Here is a 21,405-nt window from a genome sequence, read left to right on the forward strand (position 1 = left end):
CATCATTGAAATGATCTCAAATAATTAATAAGTAGATAGTAAATTTAATAACTCTACATGATGACAATATGTACTGATTATGATATAATTATTATTTATCTTGACATTTTGTTAAAAGTTTAAGCATCGAGTAAAAATTTACGTATACCTACGTAGCATAAACTATTTACTTGTTTATAAATTTTTCATTTAGCTGCCAATAATTTAATGAGATTCTCACAGTTTCTTGCCAAATGATAAAATAATCCTGCGTGTAACTGTTACGTTATCAATACATAATATTTTTAGTATTCTAAAAAAATTAATCCATTGTTACAATACAATTACAATTACAAAATGAGTTACGTAGTTAATCTCTGTGAGATTCAAAAGACTGCACTTGCATATATTTGTATTTTTTCATAACTTATGAATATTAAATACATATGCAACATCACTAAATGCAGTTTGTTCAATAATTTATCACCCAAAACCATCGATTGTTATCGAGTGGAATTTTTTAAAAAACGTATTTAACAGCTTGGCATATACGTTGAATTATTCATTCACATTTTCAATGTACAATGTTCGATTAAAAAAAAATAAGAAAAATTTTTTTTTGTTTGGAGAAGAATCTCGTTGATAAATAGCAATATTTGTATTTATATTCAATATCGTTGAACAAAATTATGGACGATTGATATGTGTTGATTCTCGACGTACTGCAAGCTCAGTGGGTATTGGTTCATCCATCGCAGTCACGATAAAAGTGCATCGTGAATTCAAGATAATCACCTCCGTGATTATTTTTACAAACATGCTGAAATCAATAAAATTTTTATATTAATAATAGATATTTATTGTACAGCTAGGCGATGCCAAAAATAGAATCATTTTTTTTAATTTTATATGAAGATCTTTGTATTTTTTTTAAATTCAGTAATTCAACTTTTGAAGTTTTAGTATTTTTAATTTAATAATATAAATTTAAGTTTGTTTATAATCGAGTTACATAACACTCGATCCGCCGATATTTGATCCACATGGCTTTTGATCCGAAAGATAAATAATTCGAAAACAACAAGTCAATTCTCTGAATATGTTCAAGGAGACAATTCAATTGAACATGGAAGATTTATAGAGTTAAAATTGAATCATCTAATTAAACCTATTGAATCTGTCATCAAGAATAAATATATAAATCTGTGACAAAAAGTACAATAATTAACACTCGATTAAATCGCGTAGTGAACATATGCTTTGATATATTTATAAACTATTTTTCTTATCTCTCTTCTATTTTCGTTTACAATCACAAAAACTGATAATTGAAAAAAGTAGAGCGTACATATCAATATTCTAGCGCCGCTTTTCAGTACTAAAATTAGAAGAAATGAATAATTTAAAAATTACTTTAAATATTTACTCGATAAGTTTAGTTCGTTAAATTCTCAAAAAGTTTGGAAAATCCAAAAGTGCACGCCTCATAACGCTCATTCATTTTTTAAGAAAAAAATTAATTGTGTAATTGATTTAAAAAAAAAAATTATAATTAAGTAATTTCTTACAGAGTATTTTTTTATTTTTTTTTTTTTTTTAATAACGGCGCCCTTTTTTCTTGTCATATGCCCACGCAGTCTAAAAAAATCTAGCTTGATCAAGTGACGCCATAGTTTTTACGTGACAAACAAAAAAAGTTCGTTTGGCTTTGTACGGTTGTATCGTAGTGAATTTTAATAAAAATTCAATTTAAAAAAAAGTACGTAAACTAGGCTACTGATATGAAATACGGACCCAGTTCATCGAATTCTTAAACTAATAAAAAAAGTCCGGTCTTGAAATATCAATTAGTTCGGTAGTAATCGTTGGTACATTCAAAATGGGGTGACATCCGGACGTCCACGTAAAATTTTTTTCAAAACGTTTTTTTTTTCAAAATAGCAACATGAAATAAATTTTAGAAAGTAAAAGATGGTTTAATTTAAGTTTTTTTTCGGTGCACATCTACTTATATCATTGTATAAGTGTAATATGGTTGTGATAGAGGCATTTAAAGATCATAAAATTGCTTGACCTTGACGAGTCGAGTATAAAGCACAACCTCACGCGCTTCGCGCTATGAGGCGTGCAAAAGAAGAATATACCCTTGATTTTTCATCATAGCCTGCGATAAAAATACCTTACTCTAATTTCCAAATTACGCTTAGTGGGTTATGTTGGATTTTCTGAGCAAAAATAAATCTCAGTTACAAACCTTTAGTTTTATAATTTAGATATTTTGTTCTTAGAAATATTTATTTTAGAAAAATAGTATATTTTATTTTATTAATTTTTAAATTTGGAAAACACATTTAAGGCACATTTCGGCTGCCCAAATTTAAAATACAGATGTATTAATGCAGACAAAATAAGAAAGCCTGTATAGGCTTGATTTTATGACCTTAGGTACTTGAGTTGTATAAAGGACTTCTTATTTTACTATGTGCAGTACAACCAAATATTACCGTCTTAGTTAAGAAGAAAAACATCAAAACAACCGTTTTACTAAGGACAATACAGAGGGTTCGACTTCACAATAAAATAGTTTTAACATTATAAGTCTGCGACTAAACTCTGTCAAGTAACGACACTTCTCTCAATACGATACTTTTAAAATAAAGATTCTATTTGAATCACTCTATGTGGATAATAATATTGTCTTTTCTCTTAATTTATTATCAATCCTATCCATAATTTCCTACAGGTTATAAAATAAAAAAAAATCTGTAAAACTGCAAAATTCTTCATATTAAATATAAAAATAATAAATCAACTTCTGGCCACTTTGATAAATAAAAATAAAAGATAGATAAGGCAAAAAATTACCTCATGAGGCGGTACCGTAGGTACCCGAAATTTCAGGGTTTTCCTCAAATAAAAGGCAACATCAATAACAAAAGCCTGGTCACTGGGCTGATTACTGTTTTCCACATACTGGTGTTGTTGCTGCTTCTGATGAGTGTACCCCCATCCACAAGCGATAGTTTCATCAGCCATCAGACTGGGAGTAACCTGACACTGCTGTACGACTTGCCAGTACCAGGGCATTCCGATAAAATGTAGCGTCAAATGCGTGTCAGGCATGTGTTTTGATAACGGAACATTACAGCTGAAATTATTCGGCGCGCTGGGAGAAGTTATTGAGCAGTACCGCTGGTCCAAGGTCGCATTGAAGCTCTTTGCAACAATATGTAACTGTGGTTTCGGTTCTGGAGGTATCGAGCCAGCTGCATTGCTCGCAACTTCGCCCCAAACTCCGCTTCCAGCCTCCCTTCTGCTCCTCTTGGGCATATACTTAAAATGGGTGTCTTTCACCAAGGTCTGGGTGCTGGAATCCGCAGGGCTGATTCCATTCTGCATTCCCTTATTCAATTTCCGCTTCTCTTCATGAACACCCAGCGGCTGTTCCAAATGAATTGACATGGACTTCTTCTCAGGCGGATGTTCCGGGCGGGGTTCCTCCAGCTGGTGAATATCCGAAGTGCAGCAGTAAATTTGGCAAGCGTTTTCCAGCTCAGTAAAGTGCAAAGGACAATCAGCAGGCCTGCCCAATGGAACCGGACCGCGGTTCAGTACTGGCGGGTCCACATCTGCATTCTGATCGTTCTCATCAACATTGCTAGGAACCGGACCCGCGCCATGTCTCAGCCAATTGTTCGACAATTCGTTGTTCTTGTCAGACTTGGCCTGCGGACCCGAATGACCGAACGGATACCAGGAAGTTATTTCTTGCGAATAGTACTGCTGTTTGGTATTGGGAGCACTAGTCGACATCACATTGTCCTTCGTCACATGACCGTCTAGAGTTTTGGTGAACAAACCTTGCCGCGTGTAAAACGGCGAAACAGTGCTGTGAAGCAATGGATTAAATCTTGAATCGTAAGAGGGTGTTGTTGGTAATGTCGGAGCAGTTCCAATTGCCAGCATTCCTCCTGCTGCTACTGCTGACCACTCGAGATTGCTGCGTTTTTGGTATTCCAGGAAGTATAGAGTCGCCATTGCGACCAAACAAAATGCCATTATGAGAATAAGAATAACTATTATTATTTGGATAAATTTATTGCTACACAATAAATCTTCTTCTTTGTCACGTTTCCCGTGGCTCAGTGAATTATTATTATTATTACTACTATTAAAGTTGTTGTTATTATTATGATTATGATAATTGTTATTATTCTTGGTTTTAGCTGATGATGAATATTTACTGCTAGCAATGCTGGACACAGTGCTAACGGAGCTTTTTAGACTGTCACCGCGTTTTAGTTTTGCAAGACGTTTATTGATCCTCTCGAGCTGATCAATGCGTGTCTCGAGACTGTCTGTTACTTTGCAGAGTTCTTTAACGGCCCCGACATTCTCCATAAATATTCTTTCTTTATTGACAACCAGAAAATTATCAATGCGCTGCCCGTTTGGCAGAACGATGTCGCCGGCTGGCAGGACCGCCTCAGGCAAAATTTGCTGGACTTCTTGAGCTATCACACCGGTGTCCTCTTGGGCCTTTATGCCCAGTCCGGAATGCAAAGCGAATTCTGGAGCGTACCTGTACCGTACGACCCGTAATTGTTGGACGTTTCGCAATTGTTCTCGGGTGTCGACTTCCTGGACATTTTGCTTGGCACGAGCGTCACTCGGCTGGACTATATGTCCAGTTACTTTCATGTTCCCGTGGACTACCAGGGCCTCGTCCGGGCGGTCTGTGTTGATTCCGACCCGTCCAGCGTGGTAAACTGTGTCTGGTGCGGCTCCACGCTGCCACCCGCTCTCGGTGCTGACTCCTGTGCCTTCGGACTCAAATTGTCCGGGATTGCTCGCGCGGACGATTATCCTCTCGCTGGCGTGCGCCACTACTTGGTAACTTGACTGGTCTGATGTGTGCGCGTGGAGGCCTACCACTAAGTGGAAGTATCGCTGGTCGGGATTCGGTTTTCCTTTTTTTCGCATATTGTTGCTTGTTGTCTCGCTGAAGTGCAGACGGCCAACTGTCACCTTAGTTACACGCTCACCTCCCAGCTCGACCCTGAAACCCGCTCTATTTTAGTGTAATGGGAATACTGGGTAGATTAAATTATTAATTTATTTTTATAAGTTTTTTAAATAAATTAACAATTGTAATCCTAATAATTGGTATTTATTTTTTTACATTTTTAATAAAACTAGCAATCAGCAGTTTTTATCTGAATAATTTAAAAAATTAATTGAAAGTTATAGAACAAAAATAGTAAAGAAGTGGTACAATAAAGTTTTTTTTGGAAATCTATTTGATGTAACCGATCTTATATAGTAATCAGAGTTGCAAATAATGCATTAAATTTCTTAATGCATTAGCATTTTCATTGGTCATTAAATTTAATTTATTAATGAAAAATATTTTCATTAAGGATTAAATCTAGTTTTTAAATGGAAATAATTTTCGTTGACCATTAAATTTAATTCTTTAATGAAAAATATTTTCATTAATCATTAATTTTAATTTTCTAATTATAAATATTTTCATTACCCATTAAAAGTTATTTTTTAATGGTGAATTTTCCCATTGATCATTCGATTTAATTTTAATCAAAGTATTGTCATTCATAATTGAATGTAATAGTGTGTTTGGACTCCCTGTCTCGAGCGCATCACCATTTTTTTTTACTCGAAACAATTTTATTTAAGAATAAGAAAAATTTGGATGATGTACTGATTATTGAAACGGTGTCATATAAAAAGATAAATTTTTATATCCAATTAGTTAATATTAATTTTGAATGAAATTATTTAAAAAAAAAAAACATTTGACAGCAAATCGACTTTAGCCCTAGAACGTTCGAATTTTGTTTACTTGCTCGATTATTTCTTTATTATTCACATTTTCTAAAATATGAGCTCTACTGATGTTGTGCTGATCGAGATCTTTCATTTGAGTATACACATGCATTTTTGATATATGTCCTATATATCTACTTGATATATGTACTTATATGTCATATATATATGATATATATGAGATGTATATATGATATATATATATATATATATATATATATATATATATATATATATATAATAATGCATGTGGCTACTCTTATGAAAGGTCTCGATGAGTATAATTTTAGGATAAACTTATATTTTTGAAAATGTCAATAATAAAGAAATGTGCTTGTTTCTTCTTAACTATTGACATTTTTCAAGATATAACCTCATCCTGATGTTATACTCATCGAGACCTTTCATTTGAGTACCCACATGCATTTTTATATATTTTTCATATATACATATATATAATATATATATTTATATATATTATATATATGTATATATTTTTCATATATACATATATATAATATATATAAATTTATAAAATATATGAAAAATTGGTGTGGGTACTCCAATGAAAGGTCTCGATGAGTGTAACTCCAGGATGAGCTTATATCGTAAAAAATATCATAAGTAGACAAAATACGACGTCATTTCTTAATTATTGAAATTTTTCAAGATATAAGCTCATCCCGATGTTACACTCATCAAGAGCTTTCATTTGAGTACCCAAATGCATTTTTATATATTTTTCATTTATGCATATATATAACATATATAAATATATGAAAAAATGATGTGGGTACTCAAATGAAAGCTCTTGATGAGTGTAATGTCGGAGTGAGCTTATATATTTAAGAATATTAATATTTAAGAAAGTACAGTGCAATTTATCAAAAGTCGATATGTAATTGAGCAAATTTTATTTATTTGTAGTTGACAATTCTCGGCGTTCACATAGTGACTGCAGATTGCTAGTGTTTTATATTTTTCAACAACGATGTCTACCGAACCAATTAACCGATTTCGACGTTCTTCATAGCAATCGACGCCGATAATCAAAAGCTATAAATTAAATTACGACTACAATAACAATCCGACATTAATCGAATAAATTATTTCAAAAAAATACTTTTTTTGAATTCTTTCGAAAATTTTTTCAAAGATTTTCGAAAATCAGGGTACAACTACTAACTTCCCGATTTTTTGAAAATCATTGATTTTCATAGCGGAAAGTTGAAAAATAGTTCGATTAACGATTAAATTTAATATCTAATTTTGAAAATTTCCATTAATCATTAAAAAAAATTTTTAATTTTATATATTTCCATTAATCATTAAATTTAATTTTTTAATTTAAATGATTTTTACTAATCATTAAAAAAATATTTTTAATGATAAATATTTCCATTCACAATTAAATTAAATTTTTTAGTGGATAATTTTTTCATTAGAGAATTGAATTTAATGAGTTAATGAAAATATTTTTCATTAAAATTTTCACAACTCTGTATAGTAATTTAAAACAATTTTATTATAATCTGTTTTGTTTTGTTAATTTACATCGTAAAATAATATTGGCTTAAAAGTTTTTATATATAGGTAAAGTAAAAGCCCCAATAGATGATCATGTACCAGTATATAATCACTCCATGTATTTGTATACCTATATTTGTGAATATAGATATACAAATACACGGAGTGATCATATACTGGTACGTGATCATCTATTGGGGCTTTTACCTTATGTACGCCGATAAAAAAATTAATTTGATGCAAGAAATACATTCTTGAACTAAAAAATTGTTCTTGGCTGAAGTAAATTTTACTTTATTCAAAAAGTTTTCTGTTTGATTCAAGATGAAGAAATTCTTCAGAATTTGATCTTAGTTGGAATTTTTTTTTTTTTTTAAATCAAGTTTACTTTTTTATCAATGTATAAGGTAAAAGACCTTATTAGTGGCACTTTTTCTTTCAATGAAAAAATGTTCTACTTGGAATAAAAATTAAAAATTTTTTTAATCTAAAGGTCTTAAAGATTAGAAATAATATATTCATTATTGAAATTAATGATTTTATTGATTGAATAAATACCAAAATCAAAGAAAGTGTCAGTAATAGAGTCCCCGCCCTTAATGAGGTCTTTTACCCTATATACGCCATATCAGTAGAATTGCGCCTATGATTCTTAAACGATTTTATTGAAATTTTGTGTACTTATTATATGAATGAGTATCGAGACCAATGTTGAAGATCAGTAAAATTAACCAATTAGCTTGTGAATAGTGGTTGTTTAAAAATTTTATGATTTCCCTAAAAGTCTGAGCTGGTTCAATTTTATCGAAATAATTTTTTGGCTGTAATAAAAGATACTTCAAACTTGATAAATTTATCTTAAAACATTTCCAGTATTTAACCGATCTCATTGTTATTTTTTTTTTTTTTTCAATGTTTAACTTAATTCTTATCAATTATTACCCAACAATGTTTGAAATAGCATATGCTGATTGCAGAGTTTTTCTAATTTTCTTACTATTATTACGATAAATTAATAAAAATCTACTTACACAACTGGATGAAATGGCTTTTTGCTACGATCACTCTGGCTCTGTTCAACCCTAATAGTTTGAGTTGGTGATTCAACTTTAACTCCATAGAAGTGTAGCTGAAAACTGCTGATTTTTTTGAGTCCCTCTGCAGTGCGAACAAAGACAGCCTCGCCTTGCAATTGAGCATGACAGGTAATTTGAAAATGATTCTTCTTCTGACAAACAAAAGCATCGTCAGAGTTGCTAAAGTTGAACCCTTTATCAGCGTCGACGCGATAATGCGGCGTTGGCAGCTCTTTGAGATTATGATCGCAGAGAGCGTGCCACGTGGTCTGCTGAAACGGATGGAATCTGATGCATTGATAACTGGCGTCAATGTAAGAGTTGTCCCCGTTAACTTCGTCATTGTCGAGAACTGCGCTACTGCTGCTGCAACTGTGTTCAACGTTGCCTAATTCCGGTTCTTGCTTCACGTGAATCAGTCCATCTTGACTGTGCTTCCTTTTCTTTGGAGCAGACTGCAGTGATGAGTAGAGAGTGGTGATTCCACTGGGACTGTGATCATGTTGCGGCGGCTGTGGTTGTTGTGGTTGCTGTTGAAGAGACACGTGGGATGCTACCAGTGTCTGCTGAGCTGTCAAAGCAGGCGTCGTGGGTGTTAAGAGAGGGGTCAAGACTGGATGGGCCAGCAATAATGGATCAGCAGATGCTGCTAATGCTCTTGGAGATGTTGGTAATAAATTTGAGGTATAAGCCGGAGCACTTCCTTGGTGGTGGAGTAGAATTTCCTGCAGTGCAGCCTTTTGATCTGGAAATTTTCATTCATCAGTTAATTTTTAAATAACTTTAATAAATATATATGGGTAGCCATTTAAAATTATTCATTACTTTTTATTTTTGATAAAATATGGTACAAGAAAAAAAATTTTTTATCGGAATAATTTTTAAGGCAGAATTTTGGGCGCTTATAAAAAAAAGGCGGCGCCATAACAAAAAAACCGCAGACAAAATATTCACACGATAAAGTATCCAGATCATAAAAGTTTATAATTAATCTCTTGAAATAATTTTTAAATTTATAAGTACAAAAATAATGTACGCAAAGGTTATTACAATCAATCATATAATAATACAATTGCAAACTAAATAACAAAAAATATTAGAGATTTTGATTCTAAAATTTATGAAAAAAATCTATTTACGATAAGATATCAATTTTATATATAATTCAAAAATAGATCAACAAGTAAGCAGCTTGTTATTTTGATCTGCCCTTTTTTCATGGATTTTGTGTGTGTTTATGCAAAAATATTTTTATTATAATATTTTATCGTTCGGTTATTTTATTACTTGGTTGTTTTGTTACATGGTTATAATGTCGTTCGGTTATTTTATCGCGGTTATCTAGTCACAGCACCGAAAAAGACTACTTTTTTTGCCCTCCGGGCGGAAAGTGGCAACTTTCGTCCCGCTGCGCTAAACTAAGTTGCCGCTTTCCGCCTTCGTCGGACAAAAAAATAGTATACACTCCTCGGGAAGTAAATAAGAAAGCCTCAGATCACATGTTTGTTGACCTCGGCTTCGCCTCGGCCAACAATTACATGTGATCTGAGACATTTCTTACTTTACTTCCCTAGGTGTGTAATATACTATTAAAATTTTTTTATGAAATTATGAATGAAAATTGAACCGACCAATTTTGCAGAAACAAAGTTTTTAATACTCAAATGTGTATGGTATGAGTATGAATTCCACCATGAATATTATCAGTTAAATAAAAAAAAAATAGGACTACTTTTAGGTCAAATTGGTAAGCCATCAAACTTGACCTTTTTTCGACTTAAATAATTTTTTTGCCAGATCTCTCGATATTATTAAACAAATTTTAAGTCAAATCAAGAAAATGAAATTGAAAAAAATTTTTTGAACATTGTGTAAAATTGAAAATTTCACTATTTTTTGAATTTGCTAAATATATTTATTAAAATTTTATTTATTTTTATGTATTGATTTATTAATTAATTATTTATTTATTTTTATTTTTATGTCTCGGAAAATACTATATTTACCTAAGAAATCATGTGTAATGTACATGTGGTTTTTTCATAAAGTTTCAATTCAAGTTATTTTATTTGTTTTATAGAATTGGGAGCACACACTTATAGGTTTCCCGAAGTAATTCATCGACAGAGTTTTTAACTATCAAACTTCTCACAATAAATTTGTATATTGAGGAAATTCAACATGCGTAATGGATCATAAAAAATTGTATGCCAACGACGAGTATAAAGAGTGCTCCAATACCCGATTTTGTCAGTAAACAAAACGTGTCCGAACGATTTAGTTGAAAAACTAATTGAAAGAAAAATGTTGTTTGTGCCTATTATTTTCTGCTTGGTTGCTGGATCTACTGCTCTTGTCGTAGAGCCCGGACATTGTCCCGATGTGACTGTTAACAAAATGAATTTGACTAAAGTAAATACTGATTTTTTAAATTTAATACTATTTCAATCATGACTATTATTTTTGTCTCACAATAAATTTTCAGCTTAGCGGAGTATGGTACAAGTACGCGAGTAACGAAAATGAACTGGATGAAGAGCAGAAAAATATAAAGATTGATATGACTCCACCCGAAAATGGTGTATCAATAGCTACTCTTACCAGTTTTTCAAAACTGTAATTAACTTAAATGTTTCTAAGTCTTTTAAGATACAATTATTTGTTAACGCTATTTATAAATTTAATTTCTTTCATATTTTGTGAAATAGTATTGGCGATTCCATAAAAACCGTATGCAAAGTGACTCTAACTGAGAACGATGAAGTTTTTAAAGCCATTTTCTCTGTACCAATTTTAGGAAAATTGGAAAGGACATTTTGGAATATTGCACTTGATAATAATGCTTATGTCGTATCCTTGGCTTGTGAGAATCTGGGGCCTAACCAGTAAGTTATCAAATTTTTATTAAATTTTAAATTAATATTTACTATTGAATTAATATTCTAGCATAAAGGGCGTTGCTTTGTATACCAGAGAACGAAACCCGCCAAAAGATGTTTTGTTAGCAGCCCAAAAAGAAACTGAAAAGAATGGTGTTGCATGGTCAAATTTAATAAAATTAAATTAAAGAGATTTTCATTAAGCTTTAATGAAAATTTTTTTCTTTTTCAATACACAGAAATAATCACAGTAAATGCGAATATATGCTTTTATTTTTTTTTTTATTAATATGTGCTTTTTCAATTTTTATTTATCAATATTTATATTTGTGAATTTGATACTTAATATGTATCAAAAATAATTTGAATTGTATCAAAATCTTGGATAATTCCACAAAGTTGCTTGTATTAATTCACTTGAATATTTTGTCAAACAATAAATAATTATCTTTGAAAATTAAACTATTTTTATTTAAATATTAATGTAATTAAAACTATAAATAGTAGCTTTAATTTGTTCATTAAATTTTTATTGGTTATTCTAATTACAATACTTGTCTTTCCTTTACTCTGATAAAGACGGGAAATTATGAAACATTGTATAAAAATATACAATAGAAATTGCATTGTAGTGAAAATATTACTACTATCCACAGACCTGAGAGCCATTCAACTTTTTATCGTCAAAGGATGAATGTCCCACTAAGTGCTTAAAGATAGGCCTTAGTAAATTTTATTTTTCTGATTACCTTTTAAATAAATTTTCAAATCGATTCAAATAAAGTTTCCAAAAAAAAAAACATACGACTAACTATTGCGAAAATTTCATAATACTTTAATTAAAAATTTTTCCAAAAAGTAATTAAAAAATTGTAATCTCTGAAAATAGATTTACTCTTTCCTAGCTTTAAATTTGTTTTTAATAATTCATTAAATTTATTTTTGAAGTAAAATTTTACTCAAAATTTTCAGCGCAAAAAATAAAGATTAAAATTATCAATTAATTTTCGATTTAATAAAATTGCTTAGCATTTTTATGTGGCTACCCTATGAATAAAAAATAAAAATAAATATTTACGTGGCGAGTGAACATGTTGCGAGGTTTCATGATGCCCTGGTGGAGAATACGGAGGTTCACTTCCACTGTCTGGTGGACTCTCTGGTAACGCGTGTCTGCAAAGAACAAGGGCATTAAAATTGAATGATAAATCATGATAAGGGTTAAACTTTTCAGAAGCTTAACTCTAGTTGGTTCGAGAAATAAGCAGACTAGCAATCGCATGCTCGTAAAATAATGGATATTATTATTAGTTACAAGAGTTGTTAAATTTAATAATGATAATGTTATGATAATAACAATAGAAGGTAGCTGATATGATAGGAGTACTTACGGATGAACGTAGGTCTGAGGGTCCTTGTAAGTTGTAACTGGTGGGACAGGCGTTGCTCCAGTCGGACAGGCAGATTGTACCGGATGATTCTGGGATATTGGTGATGGCAATCTGGTTGGAGGTTGCTGGCTCGTCGTCTCCACTCGCCCGTTATGACTCGTCGTCGTTCCATTTGTCTCATTGTGAGCGAGGGTATCGGCAAAGTATCTGCAAATATAATTATTATTTTATTTATTTGTAATTTTTTCCTTATTTTTTTTATTAATAATTAATAACTCAATAAATAATAATAATAATAATAATAATAATAATAATAATAATAATAAAATGGTAAAAAAAACTATTTATGAGAAGATAAGTAATTTTATTTTAGAAATTGATTAATCTATCGGGTTTAATTAAAATTAATCAATCGCTTTTTTACAATATTTATTTTTTGTATTAGAATTTATTGATTAGTTAGTTATATAATTATTTAGTTGTAAGATATGAATAAATTTTGAAGAAAATAGCTGTATAATAGAAAACATATATGCACAGAAATAACGACACCAGCCTCGAAATGACCTTTGATCACTTAACTTGCTGTTTTAAAACATACATGTTTATTTTTCCTCTCATTCGTACAGCAATAAAAGTTCCTGATAGGTGAATAATAATATAAGTTAACAGGCATATACCAGGGTTTATAAAACAGAGATATCGCTATCGCTAACTGTGGTATGCATGACGTCTAATAATGACGTTATTACTGTTGTATTTTATTGTTCAATTAAGTACATTTAATAGGATTATTATTAATATAAATACTAGATTTATTATTAATTAATTTTTTCAAGTTCATTCAAAAAATTATGCATACAATATACACTGAAAAATAACTATTTTTATTTTAGAAATATTTTTTTCTAAAATTTTACTATCGGCTTAAAATATTCAATTTTTTTTTATTAAAAAAAAAATATAAATTTTTTAAAAGAAAACAAAATTATTTTTAGCTTAATAAAGTTGTTATTATTTCAAAACCAAGAGAATAAATTATTGAAGCAAGATGACCGATTTTTTTCATCTTTGTATCCACTCAAAATTTTCAAGACGTCATCCTTTAAAAATATTAAAAAAAAAATTTTTTTCAGGAAACACTGACTCTTTTCCTAAGCCATTAAAATATGAAATTATAGACATTTATAAAAAATAATTCGCTAAAATATATAAATACAATAATAAATAATAATGAATGTTATTTCTGAAATAATGAAAAATGAGGAAAGGAAAAAAATGAGAGCAAAAGAGCAATTTTTACGATGATAAATTTTTATTTTGTTATGGCTAATTAAATATCACGGTTGGATAGAGTTTCGGTCGGTGTGCGTTCAGCCCATTAAGTTGTATTGAGAAGTTAAAAATTAAAAAGAGGGAATAAATTGACGAGTATTAGAGGAAGTGATACTTCTTAATGGGAAAATAGTTCCGGTGGCACGAGCCCTCGTTTCTAAACCTGGTATAATATAAATATACATTCATACACATATACATCCACATTGGTCTATGCATATGGATGTAAAAGGACATAAAATAGATGACAAATGTTAAACACACGTACGACACTTTGAAGTAGAGACAAAATTACCATCTAGTTTCATTAAATGCAATACAGTGAGTATTAGCAGTAACAGTAGCAATAACAGTGATTCTATCAATTTTGTCCAGTCTGGTTCTGTCGTCATTATGTCATTACTATACTGCATTACAGCGTTTCTCTTTCTCTTACTCTCAATTGTGACTATGTATTTATTTTTTCTTCCTTCATTTTCTCTTTCTCTCTTTCATCGTTATTCTTTCTCTAATAATCTCTTGTTCTGCTTTTTTGTCCATTAAATAACAGCCGGCGTTGCGTTTAGTTGCCTTCGTCATCTGGATTAAACTTTATGTTCTACTGACACTCGAATTTAGGAATTTGCTCTGATCAAAACAGGAAGTAGGTCTTCATCTTTATAGTAAATCATTTATAACCGAGGCGATTTTTTATTGCCTTGCTTCTAAATGTTACCGTTTTTAGTATACAGAAAAAAATGTTCTTAAATCAAGTATATAATTTTGAAGAACTTAATCTTCTTGATTTGAGTAAAAAAATTTTTGAACTAATAATTTTTTCTTGATTTAAGGAAATTTTACTTGATTCAAAAAAATTATCCTCTTCAAAATTATTTTCTTGGGTCAAAAATTTTTCTCTTGAATCAAGTTAATTTTTTTTTCAGTGTAGATTTCATAGAAATCTAACTATTGCATCGGTCCTCATGACGGAACTTTCGAAAAATTTTGCTATATTTTGACTCAGCTCGTCTGTATTTAACAAAAATTGGAGTTTTAGTAAGGATTCATAATTTTTTTTGAAAATATAATAGAGCCTATGTCACCCGGGGATAGTGTAGCTTCCCAACAGTGGAAGAATTTTTCAAATCAGTTCAGTGGTTTCGGAGCCTATTTAATGCAAACAAACAAACAAACAATCAAATCTTTCCTCTTTATAATATTAGTATAGAAGTATAGATAACGCGGCTTGTAATGACGATAGCGTCAACAATTCTTAAGGGATCCTAATGAAACTCAACATACTTATTATATAAACTATTACGAAGGTCAAGTTTGAATGTGAGCTTAATCGGTCGATTAGTTTAGAAATTACAGCATTTTTAAATTTTGAAAATTTCATACTCATACTACTTTTCCTTGAAATAAATTTCGAACGTTTTAAAATATTTGATTTCTGTAAAATGCATCTGAAAGCTGAGAAATTAAGCTATAATTTACATGTTATTATGTTTTTCTAAACCGAAGAATATCAATATTATAGGATCATTTTTTGCTTTTGCTTTTGCAGTCGTTTTGTCCACAGAAATGAAATAAAATGAAATCTACTTCCATTTCGGATGCCAAATCGCCTTTTTCTTGTTAAACTGTAAACTTTGTATTGAAAATAATTTAAAATTTTTGGTGTCATTAGAAAATACGGTCAATATATGTATATCTTAATTTTTATAAAATATTCGGTATTAAATTTTGTTGAGACAAAAATAAATATCAAATGACTGTACATTAAAAAACATGACTGTAATTGATGTTTTTATTACATTTTGTGCTAAATAACTGTTTCTTACTAGAATAAAATCCCTCAGTAAAAATTGTAATTTTCAATATGATTTATCTGTAATATAATACTATTGAAGATATCTAATAAAGATAAATTAATGACTCAATTTAATGTTGAATTTATAACTGAACATTACAAAAAATTGTGACAGGTAAACAGTTGATTTATGTTTTATGGCTTTAAAGTTAAAGGTAAGCAAAACAATGATGTTAAATTATTGTATGCGTAAAAAATACATGTTGCTAGATGTGAAGACAGCATAAGCATATTATGTCGAAACGTCATCAGTCATCATGAATAACAAATACAAGATTTTAAGATCAGATCCGATTTTAAGATTAAATAAATATTTAAGTGGTTCTTGAATAATAACCAACAATTACAACCAACTTTTTTTCTTTTAAAGTAAAAAAAAATTTTTCAATCGTTTTGTGCAATCATTTTTTAAAACATTGTTAAATTCAAAGGATAATTTTAAGCTAAATTACAACTTCAATAAGTTAAAAATAATACGAACTTAAAAAAACATAAAACTAACAACAACTAAAAGATCGAATAAATTAATAGTGATGTAAAAATTTTTGTTAGAGAATTAGATATTAAGATTTTTGAAGTATAAAAGGTTAAATTTAACTTTTTATCTCGCAAATTTAAACATTCATTTAACAAACATGAGATGACTTGAAAAACTCCTTAATAATTAATATAAAAGTATTAGAAAATTTTTAAATTTTTACACGTTAGTTCTCTAAAAAAATCTAGAATTCCAGAGTGAAAAAAATTCAAATTCAATTAAAATACGGACAATAAATACTTCTCCAACCAGAATTTTAAATTATTCAAACAAGCATAGCATTGTAAATACGTGTACTCTAACACCTGACAAGTATAATTACATGCGTAGAATAAAAGTACAATACACGATATAAATAGTTTTTTTTGTTGGTAGGAATCACGGTTCGATTCCCTGCCAAGAAATATTTTAATCGTCTAACATGGTAGACGTGGTAGGTACACATAAACTATAGAGATGGTGAGCTGATGTAGGTATGTTATCAGTTATCAATATTTTAAGTCAGGTTTTCCCGTTAAATCTTCTATGAATAATTAAGTATTTATCGGAATCTAACTTATAGTATTTTTTATTTATTAAAATTTTTTTTATAACTAATTAAAATTTATCAACAAACCGGTTCTTTAAATTGCTCTTAGTTGACATTTAAATAATTTTTATTATTATAAGATCAATTTTAATTTTCATTGATTAATAGATACAATTTCCATCATTACGTAAAAAAATTCTTAAAAAAATCGTCGTAAATTACAAAGTGTCAATCAGTTCATAATTAATTATTTTAGATTAAAAAATTATCAATGATGATTGATAAATAATTGTTGTTATTTCATAATCAAAGCCTTGATAATCATTCCATAATAAATTCAGATTGTGAAAGAGAATTTTCAAAGATCAACGATCGCTGTATGAAAAAAACACAATCATTTAATTGGATAGATGATTCAGACCAAGAATTTTAGGTCAAAATTAACCCAAATTTAGTGTATAAAAAACCTATAGACCATTTTATGTTATTTCAACATAACTTGGTTTTATATTACAGGTTATACTAATATAATCACATTTTCTTCTCGTCTCTCAGCACTTTAAACTATCTTCAAAAGTTATTAAATTATTTTTATTGATGTCAATAATAATCAATTTATTTATGAGAAAAATTGCGGGCTTTTGAATATTTAGTTAAAAAAATTTCCCAATCAAAATATTTTTTAAATAAAATTAGTTACTGTGATTTTATAATTTGCAATTTTTAGCAAGTTCTAAATGCTGACAAATTTTTTATAAATTTTGAATAAAAATCTTAAAAACCATTTAAGAATTTTTAAATAAAAAAAATAAACGCAGTGTTGCATGGAAAATTGAAATGAAAATGATATTCAAGAATAAAGAATTTCAAATTTAAATAAAAAATTAATATTAATTTACTGTATAATTACACTCACGTGGCAGGTTGTGGACTGTCACTATTGATGAAATCCTCGAGTTGAGAAAAATCGAGCGCCTCATTATCGATTCCTCCTACAAAGTCACCCCGTCCTAGAAAATAAACCCAATAAAAAAATTAAATGTTATAATTAAAAACAATCATTGAAAGTATATTTTAATATTCAATTTATATTTTCTTATATAATAAAAAATTTTTTAAAGAAAATTCTCTTCGAGAAAATAAAGAAGAATTAAAAGTAATGTGTTCGATCGTTAACTCGATGTAAGATAAAGATTCCACATTTTATGCAAGGATAAATCGACGTGTCCTCGAGTGTAAAGAGAATGTAACTAGTGAATTATAACTAACACATGATTGAAGATGCAATCTCGTGTGTTTGAAAAATAAATAAATAAATAATAAGATAGCAGGTCGGGTGAGTAGGATATGCATTGATACATTGATATGAGATTCAATAAATTAAAACTTTATTTTATAGATATAAGATTAATGAAAATTTAATTTATACAGTAATTATTATTCCATTTTTATTTTTTTAGTGTGAATAAAAGGAATTTGAATGGAAGTGCATTGACTTGATAATTTAAATTTGATATTTGAGACACATTTGACAGACTGATAATATAATAATAAATTACGTTAGAAATGGAAGAATGTGTATGTGGACTTTCGAAGTAGAGCTGCAGAGTTTCCATTGCAAAGTTGAAACTCATCCAGGTCAAGCTGAGCCTCGACTTGTAGGTATTGAATAGGTGAATCCTATTGGATCGATTTACCTCGCCATTTATCGATTCATCGAGTACACTGGTGTAGAGACTAGAGAAGAAGAGGCTGAGAGAAGATGCTGCAGGTACATAGGCACATTACATATTTCTTAATCATTTTTTATTTTTATTAATATTTTTATTTTATCTTCTGCCTCATTCCTCTCAGTCTGTGATCATGATACAAAATAATTCTTGCGTGGGAGAGATGTAACTTTACGGCGAGAGTGTATACAGAACAGCTGATTGTGATGCTTTTGGAATAAAAGTTTTCTTCTCTCTTTAGCATTAAAGGTCTTGTGAACGGTTTATATATACGAGAAAATTAGCAAGCTGAGTTCCATTGGCAGTCGACACATAACATAAGAGAATATTTAACACATACGGAACCTCACTCACGATTATTGCGTTGGATCCTCTTTCATTGTATATTATATTACTGTATTTATATTTACTATATTACACTTTAGATCTTACGATAACACACTTGTCATGTTTATAAATTCAAAAGGTAGTACGCAATATGCCAAATTACTTTTTTTTTTAACATGGTTTTGTTTTTAACTGTACACTGGAAAAGTCTTGGTGTTTCAACGACCTTAAATTTTGTTAAAACTTTTTATTACCGCTATTGCGAAATTTAATGTTGAATTAACAATATTTTATTAAATATCTCGGTAATGGTCTGTTGGTTTTTTAATTTTAGTTCCTGTTGTGAGTTAAAAGAAGAATTAAATTTAAATATTGGTCAATTTAAAATTTATACACTAAAAAAATATAATTTGATTTAAGGAAAATATTTCACTTTTTGGAAGAAGTTGAAGAAAAATTTACGTTTTTTAAACTTAAAATTTTATTTTTTTGACTTTTGATAGTATCGTAAAAAAATAAGATACTTTCAGCGTGGATCTATTTCTAGATTAATTTTGTCTATTTTTTTTTTTACTGTTCATTATATGAAAGAATTAATAATAAAGTTAGCAATTTTTCAAACTACTTTAGAAGATTCTTAATTCTAAGACAAAATTAAGAAAAAAATAGGAAAGTAGTGAAATATTTTAAAAATATACTAAAAAATAATATTTCTGAGATTTTTTTTTTCAATTTTCAATACGTTGTTTTAATGAATAATAACCATCATACGACAACGCAGGGACGGCAACCTATTTTGATAAATGTAGAGAGTAAAGAGTAAAAGGTAAGAATTTTTCATTTTTAAACCCATAACATGTAACGAAAAGTATTTGATATTATATTCAGTAATAATATTTCTCCAAAAATTTATTAAAAATATTCCGATAAAATATATGAATATAATAACAATAAATTTAATTTCTGAATCAAGGAAAGAATGAAAAACAAATTTCTTCTTCCTTCAGTTTAATAATATTATTTTTACTGAGTTAATTAAGCCGAGAAATGATTTTAAGATAAATTTTTACTTTGCTTTTTTTTTTTATTAAAAAAATAATCAGTTAGATTTTATTTGACTAAACTTTTCTTAATTATAACATCATCTATAGTATATAGCAAAAATGACTAAATATTGCTTTCTCCAAACTTCTCAGGTTTTGTAAACTTTAAGCAATAATCTGCAGAAAATTAAAAGATGCACTTCTTAGAATATCAATAAGAACAAAATTAAATTTTATTTTATTATTCACACGAGTGAAAGTTTTACAGAATAATGACAATAAAAAATTATTAGAAATTCTTATGAAAATGATTCACGCCTCGAGTAATGGATTCAATTTTAAACAAGAGTAAATATTAAAACAAAAAAAAATATAAATAAGTAAATAGAAAATTTTTTACAAAGAATCAGTACAAAAAGTATTCTAAAGACTAAAGAATTTTATTGTTAGTTTGCGCTCATTTTAAACTTCTTATATAGTAATTGAATAATTTCAACGGGAACAATAATAACAGTTAATGATACAGAAAAAAAAAATAAAAAACAAATTTAAACCTTTTGTATTATTAATTACATTAATGAACGTTAAATTGATATATGTATTAATTTCACAGTCAACAATAGTAAGTTAAATAAAATAGAGATAATGACAATAAGAGTGACAAAAAAGTCAGGAGCGCACCTTGAACCCCTCTTTAAGTGTTTAATCGAGTAATTCAAGTGTCACAACTCGTTTCTTCCGGTCAGATGCTTCAAAGCTGTGTCTGACATCGTACGCTATAAGAATATCATGTCTCAAATTATATCATATCATGTATATTCTTTACTTTTATTTTACTTATTATTTACAGTATTTTTTTTCAATAAGAATGTCTAATAAATACAAACAATGATCATGTTCAAATTGATTATCGGCGGAGCACAGTTCAATACCGTGTAATTTAAAAATGTAATATTTACTTCAAAAATTGTAAAATTTTTTTTTAATTAAAAAAAAATTAACATAACCCGAGTTGAAGTATTTAATTCACTGTAATTTAGTAAACTTAAATTGACAATTCTAAAAAATTAAACAGATAATTTTTTTGATTATTAAACTCAGAAGAAATGTTACAGTTGTTTGAAGTAAAATTTTAAAATCAAAACAAATTTTCATTATAATTTTTTGTAAAACTTTCTTCACATACTGATAAAAAGGTTTTTTTTTTAAATTAATAATTTAATAAGCTTTATTAACTGTTAATAAATGATTTTTTTTTTAACACAAAATGATTCAATAAGTATTTATTAACAGTTAATATATCATTGATTAAATGTCATTTATTAACAGGGAAGAAATTTATGTTGATAGTT

The 21,405-nt window shown here is 28.9% G+C and overlaps 1 protein-coding gene across 3 annotated transcripts in view; it reads right to left on the minus strand.

The window, feature by feature from the left end:
• Positions 1-200: 200 nt before the first annotated feature.
• LOC123262093 (myelin regulatory factor-like protein) overlaps positions 201-21,405 on the minus strand; it is a 43,422-nt gene continuing 22,217 nt past the window's right edge. For 2 of the 3 annotated variants that reach the window (XM_044724118.1, XM_044724116.1), the window contains exons 2-7: positions 17,870-17,963; positions 12,700-12,906; positions 12,387-12,481; positions 8,385-9,174; positions 2,845-5,050; positions 201-799 (exon numbers count right to left, since the gene is read on the minus strand). In XM_044724118.1, coding sequence (XP_044580053.1) covers positions 725-799; positions 2,845-5,050; positions 8,385-9,174; positions 12,387-12,481; positions 12,700-12,906; positions 17,870-17,963 — 3,467 coding nt within the window. In that variant the 3' untranslated portion in view covers positions 201-724. The remainder of the gene's footprint in view (positions 800-2,844; positions 5,051-8,384; positions 9,175-12,386; positions 12,482-12,699; positions 12,907-17,869; positions 17,964-21,405) is intronic. The other variant, XM_044724117.1, reaches the window with a different exon arrangement.

Source organism: Cotesia glomerata, linkage group LG3 (assembly GCF_020080835.1).
Source record: "Cotesia glomerata isolate CgM1 linkage group LG3, MPM_Cglom_v2.3, whole genome shotgun sequence".
Classification (NCBI taxonomy): Eukaryota; Metazoa; Arthropoda; class Insecta; order Hymenoptera; family Braconidae; genus Cotesia; species Cotesia glomerata.